Source organism: Rhinolophus sinicus, chromosome 1 (genome assembly GCF_057876585.1).
Source record: "Rhinolophus sinicus isolate RSI-liver-muscle chromosome 1, RSI-T2T, whole genome shotgun sequence".
Taxonomy (NCBI): domain Eukaryota; kingdom Metazoa; phylum Chordata; class Mammalia; order Chiroptera; family Rhinolophidae; genus Rhinolophus; species Rhinolophus sinicus.
The window spans coordinates 130,173,433-130,200,555 of NC_142501.1; the positions used below are offsets into that span (position 1 = coordinate 130,173,433).

The window sequence follows — 27,123 nt, forward strand, 5'->3', positions numbered from 1 at the left end:
CCCGGCCACCGCGCCCTGGGCCGCCGCGGCGAGCCCTGCGAGTGAGGTCCACGTCCTGTGGGGCGCTGGTGGGGCGGCAGGGACGGCGGGGCAGCAGCGGGCGCCTACTTGCTGCTGGGGGCGATCTGTGGATGGCGGCGAGCCGGGCAGCGGGTGTGTTTGTGGAGTTGTTACCTGGTTAGAGACAGGAAAGCACCACAGACAGAGCTCCCTCCCCGGGGAAGACTCCTTCTCCGCGCTGGGATGGGGCTGTGTGCGTACGCCTCTCTCTTTTCTCTTTCGGTTTTTGGGGAAGTTGTTACCTGAGCCGGACGCTCGGAGCGCTGAAGCCGGATAATGGAGCTTGGATGGCGCTCGCGATCTCGGGTGGAAGGGGAGTGGGGGAGGGGGAGGGCGAACTGACGGACGTGCGGGTCGGCTGCTCGCTCTGCAGCTGCAGTGTTTATTGATCTGTGCTGATGTGCCGGGGAAATACACACCCCTCGGCCTGGCGTGAGAGCTTTAAATAAATAAAGACAGAGACAGAGAGACAGAAAGAGAGAGAGAGAGATTGCGAGAGAGACCCGAACATGTGGTTGTTGTTGCACATTCGCCTTTTCCAGTTTGGAGAGACGTTGTAAGTTGATTGTATTTTTGCTTATCTCAGGGGCGATTCTGTGCTTTCTCTCCCTCCTGTTCAGCAGCGAAATGTCTGCTGATTGTTATTGTCTGGACAGTTCCTGTGGCGAGAGGGGCAAGACTTGTCCGCCCGGGGGCGGCAGGAGCGCGGGGAGAGGCCCCCGCCCGCCGGCCGGGTACCTGTTTGTATAATAATGGGCGGCAACGGCTCTGCCGCCGGCTGCGGCCCAGGCTATATAAGGAATTACACGTACATTTGGACCGAGGGGCTTGTCTGGGTTCTTGCGTTATTTTTAAAACGAGTTTTTAAGAGTAGGGAAATAAATGCGCCTATAATGGAATCACTGTATCTTCCAGAAAATGAGGAAATACGTGTTTAAGTAAAAACTCTCGCGATCCCCCCGCCCCCTCCCCCGCGCCAGGGCTCCCTTTCTCCCTCCCCTCTGGGATGCGAAACGCGAGGTTTTGTAACCTTTCCTGGCAATTTTAGATTTTGTGTGGGATTTCCTGTCTAGAAACAGATACGAAGGTTTTAAGCTGTTTCAAGATGTTTCTTTCCAATCGTAAACATTTTAATATATTTGAGCCAACATTAAAATCACTGCTTCCACGAATGATTGTAGTTATTCAAATATTTGCATTTAAAAGCATCAAACAATTATGATCGATAACTAATATTTTGTACCTTCATTGTGAGAGAGGACTTGTTACAGTAAGGAGCAGAGCATAGGCTATTGCAATTTTAATTTCCTGTTTTAGCGTCAAATACTGTGTGTTCTGTATTGAGCTGTTGCCGCTGGTGCTGATGTGGCTTTATGAAAGGTAAGTTGGTTCGGAAAGGGTTGTTCGCTTTTTACCTTATTTAAAATGTTCATCGCCATAGAAAGGGGCTTTTCTTGTTGCTGACGACATGTGTGTGACATGTGAGTCTGAACCACCCAGCGTCTGTGCAGCTGCTGTAAACATGTTTACCTGAGCAGGAAAGAATGGATTTTTCTCCTAAAGATCCTGTGATGTGAATATTACACCCATAAGGCATATCAACAGATGACTTAAGGGGGAAAAAAGCTATCCTGAAAGGTACTTGAAATCAACAGGAAAAAGAGGTTCTCGGTCGCTGCAGCAAATGGCAACTTGTGCAGGTAGAAAAAAGATGGTGTTTAGTTTTCTCCTGTATGTATGTCAGCCCCCTCCTGTCTGCTGCTTTCATTCTCCAGGGAGGGATTTATTTACCACGCTTACTGTCAGTGTTTTTCCTTTGTTTTTAATATTAGAAAAACAGATTTGGGGCTGCTTAGCGCAAAATGTCTTGTCTGCAGTATGCATTACTCTGAGAAAACAAAAGGTGTTTAAGATAGCACTATACTACTACAGGTATCTTCCATTTTCGTCACTTTTGGCTCTGTCTTTGTATTTCTTTTTGTTCTCAAATGCATTTCATCCATTGCTGATGATTACTGCCGTGCTATTTGATTAAGCCTTATAATTTGCAAATTAAAAATGAAGTTATATATGCCATTGTGTTATGAAACCTCAGGGTAGGTGCTGGTTAATATTTCTTAGCAACGCAATCATATTTGAGTTGCAGTTGTTTATTAGAGAGAATTGCTTGGAAAAATGTGAACTCTCAAATCTTTTTTAATGAAGAAATAAATGTATACGGTGGCAGGTAGTCATGGAGATACTTTATGCTATTATTTATATATAATTTTTTTGTTCATTTTAAAATAAGTAAGGTATGCAGATTTAACTGCTAAGCCTCCAGTAAAATATTTTAATTTCCTTTCTGGACTATATTTGCAGAGTAGGATATTAATTGGAGAATCAAGTAATGTAACTTGACAGGGGTAAACCAATTGAGCAAGGTGTGGCCAAAGCATCAAACCTTGTATAGGAACTTTATGATAATGATGTTAATCATCTATAAAAGAGTGGCATTAGAATTGCTTAAATCGATTTTTAACCATTTATGATGTAATGCTTTATTGTATTTTAAAAATCTGTTTTCTCATTTTCCACTTCTATTCTCTGTGTGGTTTTTGTATGTATGTATGTGTGTTTATATGCATTTTGGAGAAATGTAGTCTAGCTACTAATGACCACATGATGATTAATTCACTTTACATGGAATAGCAGGTACATATCTTTCTGTCATTTGCACCATTTTCACTTGCTGTCTTTGGAAACCACCAGTAGAGGATGCTAACAAAAATGATTATTGGTGTAGTGGTACCATAAGTCTGTTTATCTCCTGTTGATTGGGACCTCTGTATTGATTGGGACCTATGGTGTAATTCTGAGTCTTACTGTATTTCAACTGGCCCTGGATAAATTCGGCATAAGCATGTTCTACTCTGCTAGGACTGGAAAGAGGTAGGAATGTTTTAATGTGAACATTTTTATAAATTTGAGCTTTTTAAATCTTGAAATTCAGTTTGCTATCAATTTAGTCTTGCTTGAGACAAGTTGTATTACTGCCTTTAAAAAAAATCTTTTGTTTTATGTTGTTAGGTTTGGAGAAGAACATGTAATAGTTGGCCCATATTTATTTTGCATATTTACTATATTTTTTAACCTTTTTTATTCATAGTAAGAAGCCTCAAAAAAGATAATTTTAGAGGTCAAAAGATGTAAATGGGTAAATATGGTAAGAAAAATTGCAATTAATTGATTGGTTATAGTGTGTAATTATTTTCCCGTCACTGTGTAGACTTAAACTATGCACATGTTGGCAGACAACTACTAATGAAGGTGTTAACTGGCAGTCACTCAAATGTTAGTGATTTTTAGATTATATCTTTTTCTTCCCCTTCTATTTAAGAATCAGAATCAGGTAGTATATACATTTTAAATTTATCAATTGTAAATTAAGGAATGTAAGTTGGTTTAGAGGTTTTAAATGCAGTGAATAAGTCTCTATTTGTTAATGATTGTCTGCTTGTATTAAAAGAATCCTTTTCAACAAATATGTAAATTGATATTATAGCTTATACATATAAATAGTTGCACAAGACTTAATGAATTTAGTTATATCTTTTTGGTTTGTGTCCTTAAATAATTAAGTTAATATAACTGTAAACTTTTGGGAGCCTTTCATTGATCAAATATTAGAAGTATTTATTTCCCTAATTATTTTTAATGGTGTTTCTATAGATGTGCCAATACCAGTACTATAATGCAATAGTAATACCACTGATCCTGAATTAGGTAGAATTACGTGAATTTTCAGGTAAGCCTGTGTGAATTTCTCATTGTAGTACATCATGGGTCTTTGTGTGTGTGTGTGTGTGTGTGTGTGTGTGTGTGTGTGTGTAAGGATAGTTTTACGTTTCCTGATACATATTTCTTGATACATAATTTCCTGATACATAATTTGGTAGTCTCCTAATTCCTAGAGCTCAGTAGTGACTAGGTGTGATTCATTTACTTTTTTTATGAACTGGGAAGCTTTACTACAAACACCATGACATTCATAATTGTAGCATGGAGCAAAACTTAAAGTATCTTATCAATTGAAAGGATCAATCACTTGTTAAGGTGACCCTCATATAAAGAGCATATGAAATTGGTTAGTACTTTTTTTCTTTCTCTAGTATCCAGTATTTTTGAAATGCCGTACCCTATGTTTGCAATTTTAGTCTCTTTGAAGCATGTGGTGAGAAAGTTCTACCAAATTGGGAATATTTAAAAAATAATAGCACAATTATTTCTCATAGTTGTGTTTTTATTTTTCCCCCTTTTTTGAGTTTTGCTGTATAAATCACCTTTAAGCATGTGATTAGAGCCAGATGTAAACATAGATGCAATATCATGTGGAATTATATTGTTAGCTACTCTTAACTACCTGCATTGAATTGCAGTAGAGGATATAAAAATGGTGCAGATGTTGGAACAAGATACGTATTAGTGTGCAAAAGTGTAATGAGATATTAGAGGACTTGATGAAATTATATAAATAGTATTTAGGATTGAAAAAAGTTTCGTAATCTTTGTGGCTTAATCACTAATTTATGAGGAAATACATATTCATTTCTGTTAATAATAGAGACATAAGCTAAAATAAAAGCTCATTGTTGAAAGAAAATTTTTAAAATTTAAATTAGAAAAGTACCCCGATTAAGAAATATAATGAAATGGACTTTTAAAAGGCTCATGTTATACATATTACCTGCTAAGTAATCATTAGACTAGATTTAAGTTAAACATAGAAAATAAATGGGTATATACCTAGTAGAAAAAGTTTTTTAGCAACCCAAGTTAAAAGCATAGCTGATCTATTATCATACAGGCATTGATGCAGGAAATTATATTTTCCTTTGAATGGAGCAGTGTTTTAAGAACTGTATTCCTAAAGGGAGCATTCTTAGGACATCAGCTTACCAAATAAAAATTTTGATTATGGTGTGAGCAATGGCTAGATTTTAATCTTGATGGAGGTGGTTTTACTGCTTGTTAACCTGAAACTGGGAGACTTGAAAATGGCAATATACCATACTACTTAAATAGCAAAAATGCTCTGATAACTAAAATTTGTCTTAAGATTGTTTCCAGAGAAAAACTATTTAGAACTCACTTCATTAATTTTGTTGAAACATATTTTGGAGTATATCATTTAGGTGTAGGTAAATTGACAGATTCCGAAAGGGAAGGGGGAAAAAGCCGAATTCAAGACTATACTTGTATTATAGCTGTATGTTGTTAGATTCTTGAGTTTTCATCATCTAAGAAGTTATTTTTTTCTCACTTGTCTCTTCAGTCATCGTTCTGTTATTTAATACATGTTCTGTTATTTAATTCATGTTCACCAACCTACAATAATATGTCATAATTTTCTTAAGGTCTTTATATCCATTTAATCCACAGCTCTAATTGAATGTTTGTTTTTTTTGTTAAATGCTGAATGTGACTAGATTGTTGATTTAAAAAAATCATCATTCTCTCGGAATCTTAGATTTTTTTTAATATGGGAGAGATATTTAGAGATTATTTTTTAATCTCAAAATTGATACAGATAAGCTGAAAGGTACAGTCTTCAAGTAGAAACTAGGTAAGATCCTTTAGCACGTGTCTTGAGAGGCATTAATAGTGACGTGGAATAGCATACGGTGAAATCCTTTAAGGAGTAGGTTGTCTGAACCTGGGCTCGAGTTAGCCTTGCTCTGCCTTGGATACGGTGTTTCCCCCAAAATAAAACCTAACTGGAAAGTAAGCCCTAGCATGATTTTTCAGGATGGCATCCCTGAACATAAGCCCTAATGGCGTCTTTTGGAGCAAAAATTAATATAAGACGCAGTCTTATTTTCGGGGCAACACGGTACTTGAAATGGTTGTGAAAATCACAGTATCTCTTCAATGTTTTCTCCTTTCTACCCTAAAAATCTAAGTTGCTGTTCACTCCTATTGCTACATAATTTTTCTAAATCTCCTGATACGGTTGTTTTTTACTTTTGAGAGGGTCATGGACGGGGAATAATTGGAGGAGAGAGAATAATTTCGTATGAATTAATATTAACTAAGAAAACAAATGAAATAATTTTGGACTGGAGGAATTTTGTAGAATCATCCAAATCCATTTGAGCAGATAAGTAAACAGATTCAAAAAGGTAAAAGGTTTTTGCCAAGTTCCTGTTACTAGTTAGATTAAGACTAGGTTACCGCTTTTCAAGTTCATAGCTCAGTATTCCTTTTATTAGACCATTTGGAGCATATGTATCTGTGATGGTAACAAGCAAAAACTAGACACCATGAATTTTCAAATTTATCATAGTTAAAACGAAAATGTATTGTGTAGAATGTTCAATCATCAATCATCTCAGAAAAAGGGATTTCTAATCCATTTACATAAATCTGTAAATGTAATAGTTAATGTGACTATACTACTTAAAGCACTTCAGATGCAGGGAATTAGTTTACTGTTACTTAGAGGTATACTCTCATTATTTGGATTTTAATTTTTCCTCTTCATTCTCAGCCTCAACTGCCATTTATTCTGTCCTTCCCAACTCTTACTTGTACCCAATCTAATGTGTGTTTATATATGTACTTGCCTCTGTTCTAGTAAAATTATGTAGTTCTTTGTGTGTTTTGCCTCTATGTAACTGCTGTTTTGCTCTATACTTTCTTCCCTCAGCATGTTTTCGATCTGTTCATGTTGTTGCATGTACTTGTAGTTCATTGAATCTAACTGTGCAGTATTTCATGGTTTGCCTCTAGCATAAGTTACTTGTCAGTTCCCCTAATGATGGATGTCCAGGTTGACTCCAGCTCTTAGATACAAATAGTTCTGTAATAAATGTCTTTCTACATGTTGCTAACATCTGTGGAAGAGTTTCTCTGGAGACATAAATCCAGGTGTGGTATTATTAGCTTATAGGTTAGTCTTATGTTTAGTATCACTAAATTCTGCCAGATTGTTTCTAAAATGGCTACACCAATTTTTACCCTTACCAACAATCTATAAAAATTCTAATTTTCTCACATTTTGACAGTTAACTAAAATAGCATTGTTGCTTTCATATATGTTTCTCTTTTTGCCGTGGAGAGGGATCTTTTCTTCATTTCCTTGCTATACCATTTGAGTTACCCTTTCCATGTCTGGCCTCTTCATATCCTTTGCCCTTCTTTTTAGTTAGGTTTCCACTTCTTACTCATTTCCCAGAATTCTCTGTTTATTTGAGAGACTAATCCCTTGGTGGTTTTACTTCCTAGCGTGTCAGTCATCTGTTGATTTGACTATGGTACAGGCATCCTTAATTTTAATGTATTTAAATCTGTCAAATTTTGACTTTGTGGGTAGTAAGAACTCCATCCTAATCCATAAATTGCAAAGATATTCTAATAGTTTTGTAGTTTTACTTTTCATATTTAGGTCTTTAATGCATCTGGGGTTCACCTTTTCAATATGGCATTTCTTTCTTAAGAGGAACAAACATAGTGGTCAAGAGTTTGGGTTGATCCTGTAATTTACTAGCTGAGTCACCTTGCCCAAGTTACTTAGTCTCCCTGTGCTTGAATTTCCCCATATGTAATACAGGGATGATAATCTCAGAGTTGGGAAGGTTAAATGAGACATATGAAGCACTGTGCCTAATACATGTTTCAAGTATTCAATAAATGTTTGTTTAAAATTTTTGCTTACATTATTAGACTGTTATTTGTTTTAAATATATTTTGTATCAATTGACATTTAATTTCTTATCCTCTTGCCCAATATTAGCTCAAACAGCCATCTAATAAGATGATGTTGCAAAATCTGTTCATTGTTTCTGCAGCTTTGACCTCAAACATTGCTTAGTTGTTCTAGGCCAAATGATAAGGCTGTTTGTTAAATCAGTAATAGAATAGTAATGTACACTGAAGCCTCATATTAATGCTATTTGTGACACATCTTTCAGCTTGAGGAAGGCTGCTTTGGACTCTCTTTAGGGGCATTATATTGGGAAAGACCTCACCATTTACTGTTATGTAAAATATTGGCATGGACTTGAAAGATAATGTCCGGTGTTACTCTGTTGTATGAAGAAGCCAAGTCCAAGGAAACTAAACTTTATATTCTCTATTTGAAAAGCCTCAGGAGTGTGGCATCCATAGCTTTTCATACACTCACTTGGTTTGGAATATATTTAAGAAGATGCTTGTCTTACTATGCTCTTATGATATAGATCAAGGAAATCCTAAGACAACAGTTAAAGTCATGCCCTGTTTGGGGTGTGTGTGTGTGTTTTAATAAACTTTATTGAGGTGCAAATATACACCATTATGCATGTACATTTTGATAAGTTTTGACGTACACCTGTGTAAACACCACCACAGTCAAGATACAGAACGTTCCCATTCGCCCCCAAAGTCCCTGGTACCTCGTCTCAGTCAGTCCTCCCCACCTCTGGCCCAAGCAGCCAGTAATCTGGTTTTCACCACTAGAGGTTAGGTTTGCTGTTTCTAGAGTTTCATACAAACAGAAGCATACAGTGTGTACTCTTTCGTCTGCACAGAGTAATGTTTTTGAGATTCGTCCACGTTACTGCATGTAGCAATAGTGCATTCTTTTTGTATTGCTGAGGAGTATTCCGTTGCATGAATATATCACAATTTCTTTATCCATTCACCTACAGTGGACTTACTATTTGGGTTTCTGACTCTTTGTCATAGAATAAAACTTCTGTGAATATTCACATACAAATTTTTGCGTATATGCTTATATTTCTTTTGGATAAATACCCAGAAATAGAATTGCTGGGTCATATGGTAAGTGCATGTTTAACTTTATAAGAAACTGCCAAACTGATTTCTAAAGTGCATGTAACATTTTATATTTCTACTACCGATGTATGTAAAGTTCTAGTTGCCACAATCCTTGCAAACATTTGTCCATATTTTTAATTTCAGCTACTCCAGTAGATGTGTGTTAGTATCTTTTTTACTTTAATTTGGATTTTACTGATAATGATGTTTGAGTATCTTTCGATGTACTTAAGGGCCATTTGTATATTTTCTTTTGTGAACTGTTGCAATCATGTGTCTGCTTTTAATTGGATTGCTTGTCTTTATTACTGAGTAATGAGTTCTTTATATATTCTTTGTTGGATGTAGCTTTTTGAAATATTTTTATCCCTTTCTGTGGCTCATCTTTTAATTTTCTTAATGTTATCATTGTAGTGCCAAAGTTGTAAATTTTGATGAAGTCCAATTTATAATTTAATTCTTTTAGGCTGTGTGCTTTTTGTGTTCTAAGAAATCTTTGCCCACTCCAAGAAGATGTACTTCTATATTTTTTTAAGAAATGTATAGTTTTAACATTTAGTTCTATGATCCATTTCAGGTTAATTTTTGTCTATATCCTGTTTTGATCTTCATCTACAAGCCTGCCTGAAGTAGCCTTGAGTAGTTTGCAAGAGACAAAAACTTGGTCTTTACTCATCAAAATTCAATATGAGAATTTCTATTTAAATTTTAAAAAATGTATTTTTCAGGACTCAACTATGAACCAAAGATAAAGATAGTAGAGGAACACAAATCCTGCTTTTCTGGTTTTATACATTTTTAAGTTGAGAGCAATTGTGTTGTGCTCTGTAAGTGTTTTCAAAAATTCTCATGTCCTTGACACATTTGTAATTCATGGAGACATACTTCAGTAAGGCTAAAGTTTCAGGGAAAGATGCCCAAAGAAAATGGCCATAGTTAAGCAGAATGTGAGTGTTATCTTCACGGTCTCTAATTTCCTGTATGGTTTCAATGAGTTTAGCACTATACTAACTCTTTTTCACATTCCCTAGCTTTTATTTTTACGTGGGGAATTTATTTAAATCTACCATTTATATTGAGTTGATTAAGGGACATGATTTTATTTTTTGACATGAAAATGTACGCAGCCATCTCTAAATTCCTTGCATACAGGTTCCCTGCTGTTCTGCTGAAGCTGCAGTGTAAAGATCTCCAGTTACCTCCAAGAACCATGAACCTTTCTCCATCTTTATCTTATTTTACTTCCCTGCATTTGATATTGTTGACTCTGCTGGAAAGTTTTGCTTCCTCAGCTTCCATATTATTACTCTTGTTTTCTCATCGCTTCCCATTCTTTCTCAGAGCTTCCTCTTCGGGATTACCCCGGGCTGCTTCTCTTCTCACTGGATGTGCCCTACCTAGAAGTCTGACCCAACCCCACGCTCTTAGTTTTAGCTGTGCTGGTGTTTTCAAAATCTTTATCTCTTGCCCAGAACTAGACTGAGCTGGAAATATATGTGTACAGTTGTCTCCACTTATATATCCCACAGGATTCTCAAACTTGACTTGTCCAAAGTTGAATTCCTTTTATCTCCCACTTAGGCTTGCTTTCCTTCTGCATTCACTGTCTTGTTGGTGCCACTGCCAATGTTTACGCTTCCAAGTTAAAACCTAGGGTTAACCTTTCCTCTCATAACCTGATAATCAAATCGGTCATTTTCTGCCTCCAGAATAGCTCTCAAATCAAGTCTTTCTCTCTCCAGTTCTATTTCTGTTGCTTTAGGATCCTCCTTTTTCACCCAAACTCTTACATTAGCCTATTGTTTCTCTCCACTCTTCTCTGTCATGCTGGTTGCTGCCAAAATTATCTTTGTAAAAAAAAAAAAAAGTCTGATTCAGTCATTCTCCCAATTAAATCCCTTCCCTGGTTCTTATTAACTCACTGGATAAAACTAAGATCCTTAACATGACACACAGGCCCTGATTTATGATCCTTTCTATTGATACTGCTTCTTTCTATCTGCTGCCCACCTCCCTGCTACCTATGACCCATAGATCCCTGTATCTATAAGCTTTTTCCTCCATGTCTTTGAATATACTTTTGTCCCCTGTACCTGAAATATACTTCCTTTTTCACTACCCCATGTTTTCTGGTGTATTTTGAAAGGTGAACAGGAATTCCTCTCAGGTACTTCTTCCAAAATGTTTTCTCTAATCCCTTTTCCATTTGTCATGGAAAGTTAGTTATCTTCTGTTATACCTGTCAATCTGTCTTTCATACTTATTGTACTGACTCTACTGTACCATGGTTTGTTCGTATGTCATCTTCCTTGCCTGTGGTTTCCTTTAGCATGGAGACGGCCTTACTCGTGCTGGCATGCCAGTAGGCGGGAGTCGTAGTTGTAACGGCACACGCGGCACCTATTGCGTTTGTACTATTACTGTGTGCCGGGCGCTGCTCGGGGTGCATTACGTTTATCAGCTCATTTGATTCTCACAGTAATCCCATCACTATTTTTAGACCCCTTTTACAGATGAGGAAAACAGCAAAGAGAGATTAATGTACCCAAGGTCACACAGCTAATAAGGAGTAGGACAGAGATTTGAATCCATTTAGTCTGACTTTAGAATCTGTGCTCTCAGCCACTGCTCTTCGTTGCTTCTCAGCGCCTCTGATGCATGGTGGGCGTTTAGTGCTTGTTGAAGGAATAATTAAAAATGTCACTGCCCTGTTCCCCTCTGTCCCAAGGTAACTTGAAAGACTTGGTAACGTACTTAGGCTTTGTTTTCTTGTGTTTAATAAATATTTAAAAGTATATACATCTGAGTGGGTTATAAATTATTTTTCATTGGAAATTGAGAGGTTTTTCAGTCCATTCTTAGACTGGTGATTTTTCATTTAAATTAGAATAGTATTTCCTTTAACTTTTTTTCCCATTAAAATGGTAACTTATACATCAAATAAAGCTACTCTTACCTTGGCATTAATTATTATTATGCCAGTTACCTTGGTATAAATATTTGATCTTGATTTTTAGCTACATACTTTACCTCTCATTTTGTTGTGGCTAAAGAAAAAATGTTTTGTTACTTAGGTTAATTACAGTTACATTTATTTACTTATTCATACTTCTGTTTTTCATGCCCTAGAAAAACATGTATGTCACTGGACTAACTCCCATTTAATTCTTATTTTTAAAATAGTATTTTTCCATATGACTTTTCTATTCCTTTTTATCACCTATTTCTATTGCTTGATTTTTCATTATAACTACCGTTATTTTGTCGTATATAATTCTCACTCTTGCCCAAATTTGTGAGAAAAAAACAAGAATGTGCATTATACAGAGAGTAGTACTAATTCCATTATCCATATAAATGTTTTAAATTCTTTAATTTATCCTTATGAGTTAAAAGTGTAACTCTAGGAATCAATAACAATATCCATATACAAAATGATATGCTAGAATACAATAATTGGGTTTGTTAAACTTACCACAAACTTAAAACCACAAAGAGTTCTTGGCCTTTATGATTGGTAAATATCGTAAATTTGTTACCAGTACATAACATTTCTGATATCTTGTATCTGTTCTTGTGTTTTGTAATTATTTGTTACATAAAATTTCTTGTACCATAATATGTTAAAAAATAAATAAAATTCCTTTATAGCACAAAAGAGTACCTAAATTAAAAAAAATACAAATTTGAATTGAAAAATTAAAATGGAAGATATTTTCCCCCTGAAAGCTTGGGCCAAAAACATGGGTGCGCATTATACACAGGAGAACGTTATACACGGCAAACTATGGTAATTTGTACCTTATTTTTTGCTTTTAAAGCACTCAGTTTTTTTATACTCCATTTAGCTCTGTTTCTGGCTTGAACATTCTAGATATTCATAATTCCTTCTGATCTGGCATCCTTAGGTGCATTTATAGAAAGAGCATTGAACTGGGAGATAGAAGTTTTAGATTCTGATATCAAATCTGCCATTAATTGGCCTATGAAATTAGGAAAATAATTCAGGCTATTTGGCCCTACGTTTGTTCATCTGTAGAATGAATATGGAGGATTACGGTGAGCTAGGCAATGAGACTCTGAAGGTAAAAGATGTAGTATTTTGCCCTAAAGAGTTTACAGTGTACAGGGAACAAAAATAGGAAAACAAATCTTTAGAATATAGTTCGGTAATTAATGTGATACTCTGCTCCACAAACATAGAGGGGATGGACAAGTCTTAAAGGATGTGTGTGGGTTATCTTAGTAAAATGTGGAAAATAACATTCCAAACGGGAATAGTATGTGTAAAAGTACGGCGAGCGCGCGCACACACATTGTGGGACATACAAGTCACATTAGGTTGAACTCTAGAGGTGAATGGAGGAATGACTAGAGATGAGGCTGGAGAATTGTAATAGATAGGAAGCAAATGGAGAGAAAAGTTTTATATTGCCATGATTGGATTTATCTTGGAAGTGGTGGGGGAGTCCCAAAGGTCTTGCAGCAGGGAGTGACATGATTATGTAATTCACCATTTCATCTTCCTTATGTATTAAATGATTCAAATTTAAAGAATATATGTGCTTGCTTTACTAAAAGTGGGAGAAACTATAAAAGTAAACGCTTCTTTGTCCTGTTTTCCTGAGTTTTTGCTTGTATATACTATAATGCTAGTAGATTGATACAGTATTTGCTCGAAAATGGTGCTGCCACCACCATCACTGTCACCACTATCGCTTCTACCATTATCATCAGTATCAATATAAAAGGCTTACTTTAGTAGGGTGGCCTTGGTTAGAGTTGGATACTGAAATCTGTGCACCCAGTTGGCTTTGCACTTCTGAGCTCGGCACTCTTGTGAGGAATTGTGTATTTTTATTTCTTTTTTCTTTCCAAATCAATAAATCACAACCCATACAAAAGTGCTGTAGACTTAGAGTTTTAAGGAATAAGATGGTTTTACTGCCATTAGTTATGGTAATCCAAAGGTGTAAAATCCAGTGTTGAATATTACTAGATAGTTTTCTAGATTGTTTCTGGCACTTTTTAATGGTCCTGTGTGGAGTTTCAAACCTGTTATAAGGTAGGTACTTTGATATTAGTTCTCTACCATAGATATTTTTTAAAGTACAGTTTGGTGATCCTTGCAATTCTTTTGGATAGCATGATCCCAGTGCTTGCTTGCCTATGATAAATGAGGCTATTGAGTGAGCTGGCTATTTCATTGTCTACATTAAAATAACTGGGCATCTACAAAACTTGCTAATTCCAAATAAAATAAAACTTTACTTACCTGAATGTTTCTCATTCAAAATAGCTGTAGGCCTGGTATATGTTTGCCTTGTTGAACAAAAAAAATCATTTTTTTTTGCTACAAGATACATTAAAACCAGTGCCTTAAAAACAAAACAAAAACTAAGTGCTGAGGAAAACACGTTATCGTGTTTTAACCACTACCGTGTTTCCCCTAAAATAAGACCTACCTGAAAATAAGCCCCAGTTAAGATCATCAGTCAGACAGATGCATTTAGTACGTTATGACGATGTTCCAGAAGAAGATGACATGACTGTATTTGAATAAATGTAGATTGTTGTACATGAAAAAATAAGATACCCCCTGAAAATACACCCTAATGCGTCTTTTGGAGCAAAAATTAATATAAGACCCAGTCTTATACGGTATAAGATCCAGTCTTATTTTCGGGGAAACACAGTACGTTAATAATTCTTGTGTAAACAATAGTCTTATCTATATATCAGGTTTCTAAATATTCTACATGTAACTTAATTTATGTTAACTAAGGGGGTTTTGTGCTCCATGTTCTATACTATACATTTTTCGTCAAAAATTTAAAACTTAACCTCATTTTACTAGTACTCATTTTAACTTTTTAAAAAAATTTATTGGGGTGACAATGGCTAGTAAAATTACGTAGGTTTCAAGTGTACAATTCTGTAATACATCATTTATATATCACATTGTGTTCCCACCCAGAGTCAGTTCTCCTTCCATCACCATACATTTGACCACCTTCACCCTCTTTTGCTATCCCACCGCCCTGCCCTTACCCTGTGGTAATCACTGAACTATTATTGTCTGTGTCTATGAGTTTTTATTTCTTTGTCTTGTTCCTTTGTTGCTTTCAGTTTTATATCCCACATATCAGTGAAGTCATGGTTCTTGACTTTCTGTCTGACTTACTTCGCTTAGCATAATAATCTGAAGATCCATCCATGTTGTTGCAAATGGCATTATTTCATCTTTTCTTAATGGCAGAGTAGTATTCCATTGTGTATATATACCACATCTTCTTTATCCAGTCATCTATCGAAACACACTTTGGTTGTTTCCATGTCTTGGCCACTGTACTGTTATTTATTTTTATGCTTAACTTGCCTTAGGTGCCATGTGTGACAGTAATAAAACTTAATTGTTATAAAATGCTATATAATTTTAATTTTTACCATATCAAGCGGACTCTTTTGGTGGGGAGCACCCTCATTTTTTCATAACAGATGAGTATGGAGTTTTACTCTACTGACTTCCAAAGTGGTTTAGGGCAGTAAGGCAGACTTTAACAGTCTATTCTTTGGTGATATATTAAGCATGTGGGGAAGTAAGCAAGGTTTTAACTATTTTAAGGTTTGATGGCTACACTAATCCCTATCTTATTTATGTTTATCTGGGTTGTATAAAGCCTGGGGATTGCCGCCTGTCCTTATTGTATTTGGTTGAGTCAGCAGTCAGTCAGGTAACTGTAGTGGTCATACTTCCACCATTATTGTTCTCTGAGTTTCTAATCACCACAGTCTCACAGATTAGGTAAGTGGTTGCAGATGGAAGGTCTGCATCTCAAGGTCTGAGATGTAAGAAGGATAAAGAACGCAGGAAATGGTAAATATGGGTAGGTATAGACAAACTGTATACAACTTGGGAGGAGGGTTAAATTATTGATTAGCTGTAGACTTTGGTAAGTTATGTATTCATGTTAAAAATTCTGAAATAAGGAATAAAAATTAGAAATGTGTATATCTTCCAAACTAATAGGACGGGAAATAGAATGAAAAGAAATACTCAATCTAAAAAAAAAAAAAAAAAAAAAAGGAAGGAGAAGAAAAACATAGAAAAGAGAAGACAAGTAGAAAATACAGAATAACATTCTAGTAATAAATGCAAATATATTAGTAATTACGGTGCATGTAAATTGACAAAATTCTCTAGTTAACAGAAAGTAATTGTCAGATTGGGTTAAAAAATGTAATCTGGCTATATGCTGTTTATAAGAAACATACCTTTAAAAGGGATATAGAAAATTTGAAAATAAATAGGACAAAAAGAGATATGCTTGACAATGCTTGAAAGGTTGTGTTGTATGGTTATATTAATATCATGTAAAGTTGACTTTAGGGAAAAAACTATCCTGGAGAGTGAAGGTTACTAAACGATGATAAAAGGATAAAAGAAATAATATTTTCAAAATAGGACCACAGAAAAAATAGGCAAATCTATCAGCATTGTGAGTTATATAAAATAATGTTTCTTAAGAAATGAGCAAGCAGATAAAAATTTTGATAAAAATTTTTAAATAAAAATGAGTGAGCAAGCAGATAAAAATTTTAATAACAGCATTTACAAGCTTGCTATGATGGACATTTATGGAACATTGCATCTCAGAATTCTTTTTAAAAATTCTTAAAACTTTTTTTAAAGCACACAGGGCATTTATAAAAAATGATAGCATTCTGGTCAAATGCAGCTGTTTTTAACAAATTTCAGTAAATTGTCATCATACTGCATTTTCTGTTTACAATGCTATTAACTATACTACATAACTTCTTTGTATTTTTAGAAATTACAGAATTGTACACCTGAAACCTATGTAACTTTATTAACCATTGTCACCCCAATAAACTTTTAAAAAAATTAAAAAAAGAAATTAAGATGTATTATTTACAAATAAATCATGGGTCAAAACACTTGTAAGAAATATTAGAAAATATTTATAATTTAACAGTAATAAAATAACTATATATCAGAGCTTGTGTGCTATAGCTTAAGTGATACTTCATGGAAATTTGTAGATTTTAATGCTTATGTCATGAAAACAAACGCTGAAAAATAATTGCAGTCCTAAGAATTAGATAAATAAAAGAATACTCCCCCAGTTAAAGTTAAAAGAAAATAAATATAAATTAATGAAATAGAAAACAAAGTAAATCAGAGAGGAAACAATGCAGCTAATAATACATTATTTGAAAAAACTAACAAAATTGAAACCTTCTGGCAAGATTAATCAAGGGAAAGAAAAGTCACAAAGCAGTATCTGGAATGAAGAAAACGATGTTCCTATACATTTTAGGAATGGTCAACATTTTTTTTTAAATTTATTTTTTAAATTTATTGGGGTGACAGTTGTTAGTAAAATTACATAGATTTCAGGTGTACAATTCGGTATTACATCATCTATAAATCCCATTGTGTGTTCACCACCCAGAGTCAGTTCTCCTTCCATCACCATATATTTGATCCCCCTTACCCTCATCTCCCACCCCCCCACCCGCCACCCCCCTTACCCTCTGGTAACCACTAAACTATTGTCTGTGTCTGTGAGTTTCTGTTTCTCATTTGTTTGTCTTGTTCTTTTGTTGTTTTTGGTTTATATACCACATATCAGTGAAATCATATGGTTCTCTGCTTTTTCTGTCTGACTTATTTCGCTCAGCATTACACTGTCAAGATCCATCTATGTTGTCACAAATGTTTCTATATCATCTTTTCTTACCACCGAATAGTATTCCATTGTGTATATATACCACAACTTCTTTATCCATTCATCTATCGAAGGACATTTTGGTTGTTTCCTGTCTTGGCCACCGTAAACAAAGCTGCAGTGAACGTTGGAGGAATGGTCGACTTTATGTTAATATAGTTGAAAGCTTAGATCAAACCGGTAACTTCTTAGAAAAATATAGCTCACATTGCCTCAAGATGGAATCGAAAATTGAATAGTTTTAAAATATAAAGAAAGAAAATTCTCACAAAGTACCAGCTCCACACTGGTTAGTAGCAAGTTCTACAGAACACCCAAGGCATAATAACAAGACCCTCATTAAGAAAACCTGACCTATAATGCCACTGGTATTTCCAGTCAGTGGAGATAGGATGGCTCTTGCAGGAATTGGGGTAGTTGGTTAATTAAATGGAAAAAATTGAATTGGACCACTACCTCATTTAGAGAAATCAATTGGGCTGGATTATAGATCTAAATCTGTATGTAAGGTAAAGGTATAATTAAGGTAAAACTATAACACTTTTTTAAGATAATAGAATAGAACATTTTCATGACTTTGAAAATATGGTATAAATACATAAAACATAGAGCAAAAGATTGGTAAATATGACTTCATCAAAATTAATACTTTCTTTCCACCAATAGATACCATAAAGAGAGTGGGGATTAGTATTCTGCACATACAAATTTCTGCCACAGTGAAATAAAGACAAACAAATTAATAGAAAAATGGGCAAAGGAATTGAATATGCACTTCATAAAAGAATAAACTCATTTGGCCAGTAAGCATAATGGGATACTCACTCTCATGAGTAATCAGGGAAATGCGTATTCAAACCAAATGAGGAGGCATGCATTCTCAAAAATTAAAAGCCAAATGGTGTTGCTGTTCATCTGAATATGGAGCAACTGGAACACTTAGGCAGTGCTGTGATAAAATTAATACATCTACTAGAAAATAAATTGAAATTGACATTATTAAATACAATTGAAGATGCACATATGCTGTGATCCAGTATTTCCATTCCTACGTACACATATGTCTTCGAGAAACCTCTCTACAGAGGTTGTTCGTGTAAACCTGTTCATAATAACAAAACAACAAAATACTCAAATATCTATCAACAGAAGAATGAATAGTGGTATATTTATACAATGGAATGCTATATAATACTGAAAATGAATGAATTAGAGCTGTGCTCAACAACTCGGATTATTTTGGGAATATAATGCTGGAACAAAACAAACCTTAGAAGAATATACAGCATGGTTTCAGTTATATAAAATTTAAGAACATGCAAAATGAAGTAATATATTATTTATGGGTACCAATAATGTATAACTCTTAAAGGGAATGATAAATGTAAAATTTAGGGATGAGTGAATAACATGAGTTTAGGGAGAGACACAAGAGTACATATAAGAGCTAAGGGTAAATCAAATATTTATCGTTTATTCTTTATACCTTAAGCTTATTTTATAGAATTATCAATATTTAATATTAATGATTGCTGATACTGGATTTAATGGAGCATAATAATTTCTACCCCTAGGTGTGAGATATTCTAAGATGTATTCATTTATTTCAAGGGGTAAAAAAAAATTTAGTTCTTTTACATTTTTCTAAGTATTAAATTTACATGGTTTTCTACCTTTGTAAAATTTTCATTTATTGACCACGTTGTAAGAAGTTTGAGAAAGGCATTGCCTTACCTTATATTTTCCTAACTTAAAACATACGATGTCTACTTATACAACTGCATTTGTGCATATAACATTTTGTTTCAGAATAGTACTATTTTGTTTTATTTAACAATAGTATCATGTATCAGGCACTATTCTAAGCACTTTAGAAATATTAATTCATTTAATCTGGATTAAAACCCTATGAGGAAGATACTGTCCTCATTTTATAGGTAAGGAAACTGAAGCACAGAAATTGTTGCCTAAGGTCACAAAGCTAGTAAGTGGAGCCTGCATTCAAACTTAGACTGCATGGCTCCAGACTATGTGTTTCAGCACAGAGCTGTAAAAGACCGTATGAAGTAGATCTCCAAGGGGAATATGCCATCCTTTCAATATTTCTTAATAGGGTACTGTTATTGAAGTTTGCCAACATATTGTCAGACTATGATGGAGTATGTAATTTCTTTCCTAAGACCGTTAAAAGTAGTATTGGCAAATGATTATTTATAGATATTGCTTAAATTTACTCTTAAATGAAATTCGTGTCCATATATTCATGAAATGAGAAAAGTAGGTAGGTAGAAGTACCTGTTAGTGTAATTGCAGATATACCCTGATGCACAAATGGTGATAGTGACCTTACTTCTTTTGAATATGAGTTGAAGTCATAATTTAAAATCAGAAAGTTTAAGTGTAGCATGTATACATTTGGGAAAGCAATATTTGATTTTCAGGGATGTTGACATGATACTTTTAGGAAAGTCTTATGGTAAAATAGAGTTAGACTGTGAATAGAGAAAATTAGGCAGTTGTGATTTGAGAAGAAGCTAATACTAATATTTGAAAGTGAGGCACCAGGGTTAAGAGAACAATCAGACACATCCTTTTAGAGCAACAGTTCTTTACCCATTTGATGGGTCACACTCTTAAGAATCTAAGTTAGTCTATAGGAATTTCCATATAAAGTCACGGGTTTTATAACTACATGGAAGTCTTCCCATGGGTCAACTCCTAACCCTGTTCCCATTTTAGAGCCTTTACTTTAGAGGTTCTTGAGAGATTTCATCCTATAGCTGTATGAGTATGCTCATGATATATGTTGTCTCTAAGAATTTCAGCTTTTCTTTGTGTTGCTCTTTGTTAGTTACTTCAAATAGCTTAACTTTCAGTGACACATGGTTTTATCATTAGAACATCTGACTGTTAACTGATTTTTCCTTTTGAGCTGAAACTATGTAAATTCACTTTCAGAGATTCTTCAAAAGACAGTATTTCCTACTTAATTTATTTGACTATCCTATTTTTCTTTTGTAAGATTAAGCACATATGTAGCATACTCTAAGCAGTTATTTACTTTAAAAAAAAAAGAAGCCTCTTGCAGCTGAGTTAAAGACATTCATTTTTTTAAGAACACATGTAAATTTACAGCAATTTGCAGCTCTGGCCATCGGATAATTTGAGATGTTCACAAAAAACTTTGCGTAATTATGACAGTGTCCATCCACATCTGGTGTTTGCCCACTTCTTTGTTAGGGAGATTAGGTTATATAACATACGGTATTTTATATTATTTTAAATTAATCCATCTCAGGCACAGCACAGGAGAATAAATTACACCCTTGGCAGATTTTTGGGTATACACTTCATGAAATATTTCTCATAAGGTGAGAAGTATTTCTTCCTTATTTTTTTCACAATCTTATATTGGTGACATTAATTTCAAGTGTACAATATAGTTGTTTTACATATTTGTACCTTACAGTGTGATCACCGCACTAATTCTACTAATCATCTGTCACCGTGCAAACTTATCACAATAGTATTGCCTATATTCCCTTCCCCCTTCTCACTCATCCCTCCACCCCTTCTCTTATGGTAACCATCACTTTGGTCTTTGTTTTGTTCTGTTTCTTTTGTTTTGTTTTGAGATGCCACAGATAAGTGAAACCATACAATACTTGTCTTTCTCTGCTTGGCTTTTTTCACTTAACATAATACCATTTAGATCCATCCATGTTGTCGCAAATGACAAGATTTCATCCTTTTTTATTTCTACATAATATTCTACATAATATATATATGGATAGTATATATATATATATATATATGTATATATATATATATATATATATCATCTGTATGTACATACTACATCTTTTTTATCCATTTATCTAGGATGGACAAATAAATATTTCTTTATTGTATCTTTTAAATTAATGCAAAATTGCTTTGTTACTCCATCCTTTATTTCTGAGTGTTAACTTAAGGATGGTAGAAATTGATATTAATTTTTTTCCATTTAAAAAAATCGAATAAAGTGAGACCTCTAGGATAATGACATTATTTAATCGGTGGCTTTAAGTATCCATGTTGTTACTCTTTTCCTCTACCAAGCACATGCTGCTTTTGGCACAGGCTGTATTTCCTTCAGATGTCAAAATACTCAGGGAAACAGTTTATGTATTATTAACTTATACTTTTGGTACAAACTTTGAACCACTTGGAGGATAAACTTTAGCAATTAAAAAGTCTGTTTTTTGTTGAATGGAGCTGCAGCTAATCTTTAAAACCCATTGATAACATTTTAGTAATAGCACTTCACATTCAGAGAGTAAAATAAATCACCTAACTTTTCATTTTCAGTTTTATGTAATTTAACAATTTGATACTTGATCACTTATTTGCAATTCTTGGTATGAAAATAGCTGGTATAATGTAACAAATATTGAACGATTGCCTACTGTATTGTAGGCACTGTGGTAATTGCTAGAGATACAATAATGGATAAAGCTGTGGTTCTGCACTTGCAGAGCTCACAGTCAAATGATGGCAGAGTCACAAAAATAGATATTTGTACTACAGTATAGTCACTGTAATACAGAGAAATGGAAAAAATGACCAAAGAAAGCATTACTGGAAGAGATAAAGTGTGAGCTGAATATTAAAGGATGGGAGGGGGGATAGATACTGTCTGAGAGTCGAGGTGAGGAGGACAGAGGGGAATGGGAGCAGGGGACCAACCTGGGGCGAAACAGAAGCAAAGGCACGTCATGGAGAAACAGCATGACGTGTTCTGAAAGTACAAGCAGATGTGTGTTGGTGGGAGTATAAATGAAGGACAGAGAGTGAAGGAGATGTATGAAACCAGATCATGGAAAGTTTTATGCCATTTTTATGAGCTTAAACTGCATCTCTCGTTCTGTGCTTTGGGAAGTCATGGAAGAGTTTTAAGCAGGGGCCTGATTTGATTGTTAAGTTTAGTAGATTACTCTGGTAGCTCTTGTGGGTGATAAATTTGAAGGGAAAAAGATTGGAGGTAGGGAGGTCATTGGGAAGTAGTTGGCTTAATAGGAGCTGAGGAGGGCTTAATAAACTAGGGCCGTGTTACTAGAAATGGAGAGGAGGGAACAGATTTCAGACTCTTGACATTTGTTGTTGATGAATAGTAAATTCAGCAGGACTTAATGTTTGGAAATGACCAGTGGGGGAGAAGTAGACAAGTTCAACCTCACGAGTTTCTAGCTGGGTGACCACGTGGATGATGGTGGCACCAAAGAAAGATTACATGAGTAAGGAACAACTTACAAGCTGAGGAAGTCAGTTTTGGATACTTCAAGGCTGAAATGGTCATGAAACCATCAGTGAGGGAGATCAAACAAGCCAACTGACTTTTTGAATCTGATCTGTGGGATGTGAGCGGCGGCCCTGGGCTGGAGAAATCAGTATGTAAGAGGTGACGGGAACCATGGGACCGTATAGGGAGTGGATGTGGGCTGAGGAGAAAATAAAAGAGGGAAGATGACAGGATGTTGGGGAGCATCAGTTTTTCAGAGTCAAGCAGGGAAAAATAAGCCCCACAAAGGAAAGAAGGAGCTAACCAAGAACAAATAAAATCATCAGTGAACCGACTTGTGGATCCAACTGAGACTAGAAACTACACTTTTTTTTCCTTTATTTATTTTTTAAATTAAAATTATTGGGTGACATTGGTTAATAAAATTATGTAGGTTTCAATTGTACAATTCTATAATACATCGTCTATTAAACTACACATTTTAAATGGAACAAATTTATATACATAGTTGTGGTTTCCTTAGATGCCCTCTGTAGCCTAAATGGTGGCGATCACAATGTAGCATTAAACTAAGATTGAGGTTATGAGTTTAGGGAAACTAATGTGTTGAAGTTAGAGAAGTTCAGATGATCAGCTGTGGCAAATATTGCATATTATGTGCTGTGCATTATTCTGTATATGTAATTTAATTCTCACCACAGAAGATTCTAGATTAAGAGCAGGGAGGTATGTTTTGTTGTCTCTTGTATTCTCAGTGCCTGACATATAGAGTGGGCTCAAATACTTGTTGAATAAATGAGTGCATATCAAGTACATACTTTTATTCCCATTTTACAGAAGTAGAAGCTGGACAAGGAAAAATTAAGTAATGTGTGCTATTTATTGGCAGAGCTAGTAGGGAAGGAAGTGAGCTTAGGAGAGGGAACCGGTAGAAAATTGAGGGATTCTGGGACTGGAGATCTAGCTCTATGAGGTGTAGTAGAAATGAAGGCATGAGAGATACAGAAGAGGGGGAAGAATGGTCAGAGTAAAATGTTGGCGTTTACAATTTTTTTTTAGGGGAGGTGTTCTGGATGATGACGAAGGATCAGAGTAGAGCAGAGAATGTTCATTGTTGAAGCTCTGTGGGCACCTGTGTAGGTGTTGAAAGAGTCTAAGGTTATAGAGTAGAAGTTTGGGTAGAGAGGAGCTGTTGTATGGAGTTGTATAGATGAGGAGGGATAGAGCATGGAATAGACGGAGGTCCTTTTTTTTCTTTTGAGTTCCAGCTTTTTAACATAGGTTGAGGTTAGATCTGGTTTGCAGAAAAGACAGGAACAAACTGAGTTTGCTGAATATGATTTATTTTACCCTTCTGGATATGGATAATCTTGGTGGAAAACTTCAAAAGTACTCAAAATATAAATACAAAAGTTGTAAGTTTGCTTGATATTCCAGGCATACTTAAGGTATGAATTCTAAATGCTACATTTCTTCCCTGCAAAAAAAAACACACAACCTACTTCACTTTGTCTTCTAATGTAGTAGTAGAGCAAAATTTTTGTTTGTGTATTTAAGCAGCACAACTCACCTCGTTTGGTAGCTGTTGGGTACACATCCCAAGGATGGTACAAACAAAATACACTTGCTCTTGGAAATCTTCAGCCACTGCCCAGTGGATTGCCATTGGTTCCCATTCCCTCGCTGATCCTTTTACCCTGCCCCTTCCCAAGTCTCTCTTTGAAGGCTTTTGTTTCAAGAAGCTCTTGAGAGCTTTCTTTCTACATTACATTATGGCAGAGAAAAAAACAAAATCCATTTTAGCACTGAATTACAGTTAACATTTTAAGTTGAGCATTTTCAGAATGTCTTGATAACCTAAGCAATCCTGTTTCATGTTTAAAGAATAGTTCAATCTAATATTTCATTTAGTTTGAATGGCTCTAATTTCTTTTAACATACTTTGGTAGCATTGTAATTTCTGTCCTGAATATTTCCCTTCAGAAAAATATAAAAATTCAGTTATTTATTATAGGATTGTGCTAAACTTAAAATTTAAACCATAGCCTTTTATATCTAGAATTTTTCATTTTTTGGTTGTACAGTAATGCCATTGTGTGTGTGTGTGTGTGTGTGTGTGTGTGTGTGTCTTTCCCACAAATGAGAATCACCCTATGAAAAGCTCTTAGGAAATTCAAGGTAATCAAATATGTTATAAAACATGTGTAATGAAAAGGTTGGAGGAGATGCCTTTTAGAGCAGATGTACTCTGATTTTGTGGTTCTCTCTACTCTGCCCACTTCTTAGTAAGGAGCAGCTGAAACACTGCTAAAGGACCTTTGACACAAAACCCATGAAGGTCCCAAGTATGATTTCACTTTCACCTCCTTTGTAAACCTAAATGCTTTTCAAGTCAGATGTGTGTATAGAGCTTTTCACTGAATGTCCCTTTAGGAGAAGAACAAAGCTGGGGGTCAACTTGGCACAATCCCAATGTTTATCTTGTTCCATTACAGAGGTTTGTTGGGGGTTGGGGTGACAGTTCTTTCTGAGAAGAAAGTGGAAACCAAGTGTAGGTGGACTTGCTGTCTTCTCCACACTGTTCCCAGCAACTTCACTGGGTCCCAGTGATTTCCATATTAACAGAAAGCAGACTAGGTGGGTTGCTTGTCGGTATTTGTGGTTCCCATTTGATCCAAGTATCTCTGTTATGTAATAGGCAGATTAACTGACAAATTAAATCAAAGCAAGTATCTCACTTTTGGAAGTATCTCACTTTTCCTTTGTCAATAAAATAGATTGTCTCACAGGAGTTACTATCATAAGTTTTTCATGTGTTCAAGGATGTGTATAGTACATATTAAGTTATTGGTGTTTTTCTGTGTAAATTTTTGTAAATCTGGTAATTTTGCCAATTTGTCAATTCTTAAGTATAAAATAGTGAAATATAAATTTAATATTTAATTACTATTTTAACTTTATAGTAATGAAAATTGAAAATTCTTGAATCTTATTTGTTTAAACTTTCTGATTTAGGTTCTGATAATTTATTTGAAAATTAGAAATACACGTTTAATAGCAGAAACTGTCCTTACTGGTTATCATTGACTAGAAACAGCAAATGGTCGTTAATCGTTAAAATATAAGAAGATTGTAGGGGACCATATGACAAAAGAACAAGGTACCTCTACAGTTTGTTTGCTTTGCTTCATAACTTTGTTTCAGAAGAAAAGCTGTGTTCAGTGCTTTGGGTGAAAAGACCAACCCCCACCTCCTGTTAGAGGAGGATTATGGGAAATTTCTTGCTAACTTGGACATTTCAACGCACAAGAGTTATTTTGAACATATTGAGCTGAAGTTGTGGAATGGTTAAGAACTTACTTCATTTTTTCTTGTTTTGCTGAATCAATAGTTCAGTGATTAAAGTTTATGCTGTTAACAGATTTAATAAAGAAATATTAATTTAAAACTTTAATGAAAAGCATTACATAGAGGTGATGTTCAATAATTTGATATGGGAGAACATAGAATATCAAAATATTTAAAGATTTATCTAGATAATAAGATATGACTAGAAGAAAGATGTTTTCTACCAGAACTTGTTTTGATTTTAACAATTTTGGAAGAGGGAAGGGAGTTGGGGAGGTGAGTAAGCCCAGATTAACCACTAACATGCTGAATATCCAAGCCCGTAGGCATTTCACTAAGCCACTTACGTTTTCTGCATTTTTGTCGACTCGTGTTTTCATTTACAGGGCTCTGAATTTTCTCCTTTTATCCATAGCTACATTTAGCTGAAGATTAAAGCATACATTGTAATAGAGAAAAAGAGAATTTTTGGAATTTGTATTATGTAATAAATTTTATTAAAGCTATTTAAAATATAAACATGAATTTCAACTTTTAGAATTATTTTAGTGACAGGAAGGTAGACTGGTAACCTAAAATTAATTTTTTTTCTCTAAGTTTGTTTTGTCACATTCTTTAGCTAACATGGTGAATATAAACCCTTCTTGCTTTAAGTTGTTCTGGTGTACAAAACTACTTTCCATATAACTCTTGATGTTTCCCACAAAGTTCATCTTGACGAAGCAGAACACGTAGGAGATCAGTAGTCTAAAAGGAGACTATTACTAACAACAGCCATTCATTCATGGGAATCATCATGTTATAAGGGAAGCCAGCTTCTCTAGATCTTACACAGGGTTTTGAAAATGCTGAAGGAGCCTAAAAATCTTTTCTGTGCAGACC

General features: G+C 34.9%; 1 protein-coding gene across 13 annotated transcripts in view; it reads left to right on the top strand.

Moving 5' to 3' along the window:
• The window catches only part of ZEB1 (zinc finger E-box binding homeobox 1), a 201,222-nt gene that overhangs the window by 870 nt on the left and 173,229 nt on the right, over positions 1-27,123 (top strand). For 2 of the 13 annotated variants that reach the window (XM_019731499.3, XM_019731500.3), the window contains exon 1: positions 1,124-1,440. The exons of 7 other annotated variants lie outside the window; for them this stretch is intronic. In XM_019731499.3, coding sequence (XP_019587058.1) covers positions 1,434-1,440 — 7 coding nt within the window. In that variant the 5' untranslated portion in view covers positions 1,124-1,433. Of the gene's footprint in view, positions 1-111; positions 254-1,123; positions 1,441-1,541; positions 1,761-27,123 lie in introns of those variants that run through there. 4 more of the 13 variants (XM_074324714.2, XM_074324713.2, XM_019731498.3 and 1 more) reach the window with 4 other exon arrangements.